At 41.3% G+C, this 10,266-nt stretch overlaps 1 protein-coding gene across 1 annotated transcript in view; it reads left to right on the forward strand.

Annotated features, from left to right (window-relative positions):
- Nucleotides 1-10,266, forward strand: part of OBSCN (obscurin, cytoskeletal calmodulin and titin-interacting RhoGEF) — a gene marked incomplete at its 5' end in the record, with an annotated part of 184,638 nt that overhangs the window by 48,693 nt on the left and 125,679 nt on the right. The window contains 7 exons of the mRNA XM_080579536.1: nucleotides 4,083-4,349; nucleotides 4,698-4,810; nucleotides 5,536-5,689; nucleotides 7,065-7,226; nucleotides 7,771-7,875; nucleotides 8,548-8,814; nucleotides 9,481-9,750. Coding sequence (XP_080435662.1) covers nucleotides 4,083-4,349; nucleotides 4,698-4,810; nucleotides 5,536-5,689; nucleotides 7,065-7,226; nucleotides 7,771-7,875; nucleotides 8,548-8,814; nucleotides 9,481-9,750 — 1,338 coding nt within the window. The remainder of the gene's footprint in view (nucleotides 1-4,082; nucleotides 4,350-4,697; nucleotides 4,811-5,535; nucleotides 5,690-7,064; nucleotides 7,227-7,770; nucleotides 7,876-8,547; nucleotides 8,815-9,480; nucleotides 9,751-10,266) is intronic.

Genomic DNA, 10,266 nt, shown 5'->3' on the forward strand with positions numbered 1-10,266 from the left:
GTCTGCAAAACCCCTGCCACCAATTGGTGCTGTGTAGGTCATAAATAATAGGTAAGGAAGGACTTGATAACAGACTTCAAGTACATAAAAGGCTGTTATAAAGTGAAAGGGAACAATCTGTTCTCCATGTGGAAATAATGGACTTCAGTTGCAATGAGGAAGATCCAGGTTATACAATAAAAAAGCTTTTTAATAGTTGGATGACTGAATAGGTCATCTGGAGAGGTTTTGAGGCCTCCATCATGGGTTTAAGAAAAAGTTAGTGAAATAGCAGTCTGGGATGACATAAAGAGCTGAGCATGTCCTGAAGCAGTGGAGAAGGGCTAGATGATTTTTCTGGGTATTTCCAGCCTTACAGTTTTGTGATCTTCTGATGGTGTGAGTACATACCTTCACACAAGAAAAACCAGTTGATTTAATGTTCAGATTTTTCTTTTACAGCTTTCAGCAGTACTAAAAGTGCTGGGTCTTACTCCTCTCTCCCAGCTGCTGTTGTGCAGCCTTTCTTTTTTTTTTTTTTTTTTTTTTTTTTCCCCCTTTCTTAACTCTGCTCTCACAGATGCACAAACAACATCACTTATTGGTTCCACTCTGGCCAGCGGCGTGGCCCTTTGGAGCTGGCTGATACTGGCCCTTATCTAACATGGGGCAGCTGCTGGATTCTTCTCACAGAGGCCACCCCTGCAGCCCCCACTACCAAAACCTTGCCACATAAACCCAATACATCATTCTAGGATTTTGTGCATATTATTAACACTAACATCATGAAAAAATTCATCAGTAATTCTCCCTACATATATATATATTTTTTCCATTTTTTGATTGGAAAGGTTTAGGCTTGGAAATAGGTTGGGCATGATGAAATTGGTAGGAACAACCCCAATGATTCTCATTTTTTTGAGGCTCTAATTTTTTACTTTGTCCTTCACTTCATGATTCTGTGCAGCTGCATGTGCCTGTAGCTAAATGTTGGATTTCCACCCTGTCACTCTCCAAGTTAGTCTACTTCAAATCTCCCTGCTAATACAGATGTGTTTTTTTCTGCCCCTTCTGTGAGGCAGCAGCTCGAGAGGGCGAGATGAGGACTAGGGTTGTTTGCCTAAGAGCAGAGTGGGAATCAAAGGTATCAAAAATTGATGACAAACTGTCTCATACAGAGCAGGGTTTGTCAAATCACTTTCATGCACTGTTAGGACAGCTTCATCTTCAAAATCTTCCTGGCTGACAGTTGTCAAAACCCATTTCTTTAGTGTCACAAAATGTGGTGGTTATCACTTGTATAGGATGTTGCTCATCTTTTTTCCAAACTGAATAGCTCTAGGAAAAACAAACAAAACCACAGACATTAGACCAGCACCTATTAGATTAATCTTGGATCCATTCAGCCTAAATCTAAGTCTAATCCTCCTTCAGCTCCTTCTGTTTACAGAGAACCAAAAAAAAAAAAAAAAAAAAGGACTTTAAAGAGTGTTTTAATAAATAAGTTTTTTAAGTTGTAGATGTACTGAATTACCTTCTGGAGTGTCTTTCTGAATATTCAAGTAACCACAGGTGACTACAGTCCTGATTTAGATCTAGATTCAGGTTGACTGTCTCAGTTAAATTGGATGAGCTGGCTCCACAGAAGGTAGGGAAATACAGTACTTCCCTGGTCACCATGGGTTGGAAGAATGCAGGGCAGTGTGGGGCAGTTTGCTGCGCCATCCTCTTTTACATGTTGTACACCAAGGCGTGTTTTTCAAACTCTGGCTGAGTCAGTCTCCCTCCAGCAAGATGTTTCAGCACAGTTGGTTGTAGCTCCAGTTGCATGAGTTTTTTAGACACTGGCTGTTGTTATAGCCAAGTGTTAAAAAAAATAATGATGGAAAAATGTTTATGCAGGAAAAAAATGGCTAGTCCTGATAGCTACCAACAGCGTTTTATAGTTTTGTGCAAGGTGCCTCATGCAAGCTTGCATGACTCTGGTTTAAAACCTTCCTGTTCTGATGGAGGGAGTGAATGCTGGTACCAGATAATTACTGGGTGTGTGCTTTGCAGATACCCAGTTGGACTCTCATCACTTAGAGACACTGTAAAAAAAGATAGCTTCTCTGTTGATGAACTGAGATCATTTCATTAAGTGGCTGAAACTCAAGGTGATCCAAGATGATCAAAACTGGAAATCAGCTCATTGTAGGGAATTCTTTTCACATGTGATCACAGAATCACAGAATTGAAGGGGTTGGAAGGGACCTCGAGAGATCATCGAGTCCACCCCCGCTGCCAAAGCAGGTTCCTTAGAGCAGGCTGCCCAGGTAGGCGTCCAGACGGGCCTTGACTATCTCCAGAGAAGGAGACTCCACAACCTCCCTGGGCAGCCTGTCCCAGTGCTCCGTCACCCTCACTGGGAAGAATTTCTTTGGCATGTTGGTGCAGAACTTCCTGTGCTCTATCTTGTGGCCATTGCCCCTTGTCCTATCCCCAAAAACCACTGAAAAGAGGTTGGCCAAATCCCTCTGTCTCCCACACCTCAGGTATTTATAAACATTGATAAGATCCCCTCTCAGTCTTCTTTTCTCCAGACTGAACAGACCCAGGTCTCTCAGCCTTTCCTCATAGGGAAGATGCTCCAGGCCCCGTATCATCTTTGTGGCCCTCCGCTGGACTCTGTCCAGGAGATCCCTGTCTTTTTTGTACCGGGGAGCCCAGAACTGGGCACAGTAAAATTCACAGTATTCATATTTTGCAGCTCATGAAAGTGAAGGAGAGTAAGACGCAGACCTTAAGCGTACACGCCAAGCCACATGTGTATGCTATCATGTCAAACCACCGCAAAGAACTCCTCATGGCCAATAAAGCCATGAGACTCTCCCGATCATCCAAGCCTTAGTTATGAGGTGCAGCAGGAATGGGGCAGGAATCTCACTTGACTGTAGGGATTCCACATCCAAGTCCTCCAGCTGACATGGCAGTGGGCGCTCACACTGCTTTACGGCAGAAGCAAGACCTTGAAAGTGGAAGTCTAAAATTACGCTCCGTCTTTTGGCATTCAAGCAAATGTCTTCTTTTTACTTAAATATATTGTTTAGAGCTCATATTGAGGTCAGCAGATATTCTTTAAATGCTCACAGGCTAGGAAAATGAGCTACTATTATTTGGTGCTGACCTTTAGGCTAAGAAGCCTGATTTTAGAGGAGTGTGGGGCTTTTCTTGTTTTTTTGTTTGTCTTTTTTTTTTTTTTTTAAACACCGAGCTGGACTGATACTGTCTGGCTTGAAAGTGCTTTTGGAGCAAGGTAAAAAAGGAATAAGAATGCAAAAATCTATGGATTTACTCCAGTATAAAAGATGCTTAACCAAAAGATCAGTGTCTGTTCTGATCTTAAGATGCCAGCAGATCCTAAAACCAACTGAGCTGCTCAAACCAATATCCTATTGGCCTGAATATTTTATTTTGATAAATAAAACATCTCCAGGAGGAGATATTTGAGGAAGACTTAAATAAAAATAACTCCTTAGTAAAGTGATCCTCCTTTTGATACACCTCTAAGTTTTCATCAGGGAAAAGCATAATTAGGTCAATTAATTATAGCAGAAGTTATCCTAAGAACATGGATATAAAATTTCAAATCTCTTGACATGAACTATTGTCTATTAAAATAAATCCTGTAGAAGTTCTGCCATTCCCCAGATGTTTGCTGCTTTATGATGAGAAGGCCTTTGTAAAAGCAATTTTTTTCCAGTCCTGTGTACAGTACAAGGTGAGGATATATCTAGGGGCCAATTTACTGAGTTAAAAATTGCTATACTATTTAGTTGATTTCTGGTCTAGACAGTGGGTGATTGCGGGGGGAACTGGCTGGAAAAAGGGCCCTGCAATATTTGTGGGACCTATTTTTCTCAGCTGAAAGCATCCATTTAAGAGCAGCCATACTAGCAGTATGGTCAGGGACAGATATTTTATTTTTGTTTTTTTTTTTGCAAAGGTGGTTCTTTAATTGGCAAATGCTGTACCTGTGTGAGGAAGCAATGTATTTTGGAAGTCCTGATGCAATTTCTCAGCTGTTGCTGTGAGATCTCCAACTTGTCCATGTTGTTTTTCAGTGAGGCAGATCAAGCTGGTGAAAGGCCTTCAGCCCCTCGAAGTCTCTGAGAAAGGGACTGTCACCTTTGAGGTGGAGGTGTCCCATGAGGATGTGGAAGGGACCTGGCAGAAGGACGGCGTTCGGCTGAAGCCTGCCCCGAATATCAGCATGGGCGTCCAGGGGAAGAAGCATTCACTGACACTTTCTTCTGTGACTCTTGAAGATGCAGGACTCATCTCCTTCAAAGCAGATGGCATTCATTCCTCAGGGAGGCTCACTGTGAGAGGTACACTGACCCCAAAGTCTGAGGCGCTATTTGGTGTGGCACGTGGTTATTTGCTCCTGTCCCCAGAGAGTAAGCCTTTAAGAGGGCAATAAGCTGTCTTCATCAGTAACATTTCCCTCAAATATCAACAGGATTATTGTAACATCATTGTCCCTAGTACATGTAATCATAATGTGTTCAAAACAATAGTATTTGGGGGTTTCTTTTCACTTAGAAGTTATATTAAACGTGGAAAAGAGGCACTAGGCTCTGCCTATCCATTCTTCCTTGTGCCAGATGTTTCTAGAGACCTCATTCCCTACTAACTGGACATCCTTTTGTATTTGTCTCTCTTTTTTTTTTTCCCAGAATTGCCTGTGAAAATCAGCAAACCGTTGGTAGATGCTAGTGTAACTCAGAAGGACAAGGTCACATTTGAGTGTGAGCTGTCCAGGCCCAACGTGGATGTTAAGTGGTTCAAGGTACAGCATGTGATGGGCAGTGGTATTTTCATTTCTGATTTCTCTGGAAATGAGAGCCTTTAATTTCACTTCTGAGGGATGTAAGCCTTTGCTGTACAGGTCTCAGCATTGCTCTCTTGCCTTTATGTTCATTTATTCGCCCAGTTCATCACTCCTTGTTATTTACCGGATACATTAATTAGTTTGAATTTTCTCTTGCATTTTAAATGAATATCTGAGCTCTTTTTGCACAGAATATGAGCACTCTTATCAATAGGAGTGCAGTCTTGTGCATCAGTTCATACCTAGCAGTTCTCACACAGGATTTGTAGCCTCATTGGGAACTGTGGTTTAAAGTGAGACCTCAGTTCCCTTTGTACCTGATAGCCTAGGGATAAGCTCAGACACTTCATGTACCTTCCTTGGGGTTCATCTGATTCTTCCCTTAGATGGGGATAATGTCATTTCTTCAAGCTAATGTCCAAATGGGTTTATTGCCAATCCTGTACAGTGCCTTAAGCCTGCAAATAGCTGTCACAGGTTGGCCAGAATTTGTGCATGTTCTTCAGCCATTCCTACATGTTGACAACTTTGTGCTGTGCTTAAGTTTCAGCATATGTTCCAGTAAGCACAGATCCATTAAGTCCAGTGAGACAGGTGAATTAAGCATAGACCAGAATGCTCCTTTTGCTCAGAGCAGATGAAGAATTGCTGATGGTGATCTGATTCGGCCTTTTCCCTTCTAGGATGGGAAGGAGCTCCAGCAAAGTAAAAAAGTGGGGATGGTTTCCCAAGGAAATAAGAGAAGTCTCATTATTCACAAGTGTGAATATGAAGACCAGGGAACCTACATGTGTAAAGCAGCTGAAGACAAGACATCAGCTACCCTGAAGGTTCATGGTATGTTCAACTGAAAGAGGAAATAACCCCTACTGCAGTATTTTACTCCACAGTAAGAAATGCTTCACGGACAGTTTGTGCATTTCTCAGTTACTATTTTGGATACCTTTCTCTTCTTAGTGAGAAAATACTGGCAGAGTTGTTGTGTTCTTGTTCTATCCTTAGAGGAGTTATTTTTGGAAGAAGTGCTAACTTATTTTTCCATTTATTAGAAGTCATTTATGTTCTCTGGAATTTAAATGGTGTTTCTGGATGGACAAGTTAGCAGATACTGGACAGTCTGGCACAAAGCAGGGCATCAGTGGCTGACACACACATGGTTTGGTTTAGCTTCTGCCATTGTCATAGAGGGACTTTGCCTGAACCAAACAAGCCCTGGGAATGATCTCAAGATTTGCCATACCTTTTATGTAGTAAATGCTAAGGGAAGTGTAAAGATTTCTGACTGCATCTCTTCTTCATACTCAAGACAGATTTTCCCTCCATATGTCGCACTGGATAAGCACCAGATGTATTTTGTCACCAGACTCTGAAGCACCAGATCATAAGTACTGAAGGCCAGTTACTGAACAGACAGGTCTGCTGTGCCCTGGCAGATTTGTTTTCCAAAGGGACATCTTAAAAAACAAATCAGCTTTTTCTTATTTCTTACTAGTTGCTGTCCTCATGTGGCCACTTGGGTTCAGTGTTAGCAATTTCTTCATGAACATCTGTCCTGTTCCGTCGCTCTGCTGAACTCCCCTTTTCTCCCTGACCTTGAGACTGGGATGGGTCGATTTATATCTGAACTTGTTCCTGGGGCTAATCCAGGATGTATCAAGACCTGTCCTTTCAAAATGAAAGGGCTGCAGTAGCACAGAAATATGGATCAGTTCTGACATAAACAAGTGCAGATCTGTGGAGTTAAAGGGGATTATGCCAAGTTCAAGGGATTCTTAAACAAAGGTACCCCCTAGGTAAAACATGGCTGATACAGTCTGGGCACACAAGCAAAAGAATGAGAGAGGGGTATGCAGAGAAGCATAAGAATGAGACAGGTTTATAGTGACATGAGATTGTAGGGGTGTGTCTAGTTTTCCTTGGCAGATTTTTCTTCCATTAGTATGATTAGACAGGTTTTAAAAGACATTAAAGTTCTGGCTTCCATAAAATCCAGTTGCAGTGAGCTCCACTGCCACTAGTAATTCTATCTGTGGGTTCAAGTGCAAAATGTATTTGCTGTATTGAAGAAAGATACCATCCATGAAGGGAAGGTGGTTTAGAATAAAATGCAGTCTCTTTTTTTTTTTTTTTCCATGCAAGTATGCATAAGGTAAAGACACTGCACTCAGCTATGTAGAAACCCCAATAAATATTTGTCTCTATGATTTCACAGCCCGAGATATCAAGATTGTTAAACCACTGGAAGATGTGGAAGTGAATGAATATGAGAGTGCATCTTTCGTCTGTGAGATTTCACACGATGAGGTCCAAACCCAGTGGTACAAAGATGACAGCAAGCTGAAGGCTGATGACAACATTAGAATGCGTCAAGATGGTAGGAATTCAAATAGGAATCTTATCCTTGAGTGGGGGGGTGGGTTGGGAGAATAAGCAGAATGGTCTGACCTCTGAACTCAAGTTAAGAAGGTTCAGCAGAGAGCTCCCCTTTCGTTTTGGGGTTGCAGTTAGGCTGGGGCAGTGACATGGTGGGAACTTTAGTGTGGCAAATCTGGTGTTATGCCACCATCCCATGCTGCCAGCAGCAGGTAGGAAATCAATGCAATTTGTTCCAAAGAGGCAGTAAAAAGGGCAGTCAGTTAATCTCTCAAAGGAGTTTGTGTCTGACAGTGGGCGGGATCCTTCTGTTTCAAGTAATTTTCTGATGATGGGAGCTGCATTCAGTCCGTCCTTGGAGAAGCTGTGTTTAGGTTACGCTTTGTTACAGGGATGTGGATGTAGGGGAATGGTCGGCTTTGCTGCCACAAGAACAGGTAGTGATGCTCTGAAACCAGACAGGTGGTGCCGACCTGGCAATGTGCTTTGGAGAGTGAAGCTGTTTGCTCACAGGCAGCTGTGTGTGGTTGTGTGTCTGTTCTCAGGAAAGACCTATTCGCTGACTTACACGCGTGTCCAAGTCAAAGATGCAGCAGAGATCAAATTTGTCGCTGAAAAGGCAGAATCTCGTGCCCAGCTTAGAGTGAAAGGTAATTACACTTTTGATAACAATACCACTTAAATTGTCTCCTGTTATAAACCAACCAATTTCCCTTACTTTTAACGTGAAGAAAGTTAAACAGCACTTAAAGCTTTCACAGAAATAAAAACTTCTACCAACCTTTGTGGAGGTGAAATATCCATGTCACTGTTGGGGATTTACTTTTGCTAAGTCAAACAATTCATTTTCTCACGAGGTTGATTTCCTACTTTAGACATTCAGTTTCATGTTTGGACTGTGAGGGACAAAAAAGACATGGTTTGACTTTCATTTTCTCTTGTTGGCTTTTGTTTGGAAAGAAAACATTTTATTTATTTATTTTTTAATGTACAGCTTAAATATGTGATAGAGAAAGTGAAGGAAGACATTTGAGCAAACACGCTGAGGAAGAGCTCAGGAAATCTCTTATCAGTCCCCAACCTTGTTGAGTAAATTACTTATTATCTCTGTAATTCAGCCATCCGAGTGGTAAAATAGGGATAGCAAGTCTTTCTTTCTTTACCTCTTTACTTGCTGTATGTTAGATGAGTGCTTAACACGGTGGGGACTCCTGTCATCATCCCAATAACTATCCACAAAAGAAATATTGCTTTTGAGATTTTAATTGACACCTTTCACAGGAACTGCACCGATTATTGCATCTTTTTTTCACTCCTTTTAGAGCTGCCTGTAAAAATTGTGAAGCCTTTGCGGGATAAGATTGCACTTGAAAAACATCGGGGATTCCTGGAATGCCAAGTATCTCGTGCCAATGCTGAAGTTAGATGGTATAAAAAGGATATGGAAATTCACCCTAGTGACAAATATGAAATTGTGAGCGAAGGTGTCTATCGGAAACTCATTATCAACGATGCAGATTATGAAGATGAGGACACATACACTTGTGATGCCTTTGATGACAAAAGCAGTGCTCATTTCTTTGTTGAAGGTAGTAAACAATTTTTCCTCGCAGAATACATTGGAAGGGCTGATTCAAAAGCCCTTGTCATTCACTTTAAAAACACAAGACCACTTATAGTTTTTTCATTCAGTGCAGATTTAGCGTGAATTCCATTGATATTGCTTCTTAGTAGGATTATAAGGGCAGGAATGTCTTGGAAAATTGTACCTTCTCTTAAGGAGAGTGGTTAATTCATGTTCTGGAGAACTTTTTAAGATCTACTGAACAAAGCTTGTTCAGAGAAAAGTTGCTATAGTTTACCAAAATCTTTCCCATTAACATTATCTGCATTTCACTGAACCTCTATTGCATTTATATATGAAATAATAAGAAATAAAATTTTCCATATATAATTCCAGTTATAGCTCCAAGAGTTTAATATCAGGGTGGGAAGGTGGTGGTCTGCTTTAGAAATTGGACTGGGAGTCAGGAGATCTGGATCCTCTCTTGAGGTTGTTATAGTCTTACTGTCTGAGCTGTTAGCAGCAATATGTATTTATTATTTAGAAAAAGAAAAAGGGATGTTTTAAGGCCTTTTGAGCCTGGTTCAGTATTCAAGTGCAGTAAAGACGGCATGAATGTGCAGGATGACAATCAAAGAGCTCTTTCATGGATCTTAAAGCTCTGCTTTCTCTTGCTCCATCTTTCATCCAGAGCAATCCATTAACATTGTAAAGGAACTGTGTGATGAGGACGTGACTGAGCCAGAAGAAGCCAAATTTGAATGTGAGATATCCATTCCATCTGTGAAACCCCCCAAATGGTATCTACGTGGAGAAGTCTTACAGGCTGGCAGAAACATTATCATGCAGCAAGAAGGCACCATCCATCGGCTGACAATACTGAAAACCAGCGCTGATATGACAGGCACCGTTCAGTTCTCCATCGGCAAATCAAAATCCACAGCAAACCTGCTTGTCAGAGGTAATGTGATATGTTCTAGCTTGAATTAGATCATGAGAGATCCTTTCTCTCACAGCCTCTGGAAGCTAATTTTCCAGACATAGTGTTTAATGTGCAGGCTCCACTGCCTGGGATCTTTGAAATGTTGTGTGTATACCTGGAAGGTCTGCTTAGGTTCCCAATTACAAGATGCTGGGCACTAAATGTGACAGCAATGTCTCAGAAAGGCATCTGATTAATGGGTGTGGTGTGCCTAGTATTCAAATCTATAGAGACAAGACTTTTTTTTTTCTTAGCTTTACCAAAGTAGTCAAAACAGGTTAAATTTCCCCAGAGAATTTATTTGTTGTATTTCTGAACTAGACAAGTTTGCTGGCAGATTTCCTTAATTCACTTTTTCATTGATTTGATCTGAGACGAAGCTTCAGGACTTTTCATCTTCTGTTGTCACCATTGTAAATGTCTCCAATCACATCCTGAAGTCCTAGGTTTGTTTCTAATTCACTGTTATTTGAGTAAAGTCCTCAATCAGAGAGC

The sequence above is a fragment of the Anser brachyrhynchus genome (genome assembly GCF_964034855.1).
Source record: "Anser brachyrhynchus genome assembly, chromosome: 2".
Taxonomy (NCBI): domain Eukaryota; kingdom Metazoa; phylum Chordata; class Aves; order Anseriformes; family Anatidae; genus Anser; species Anser brachyrhynchus.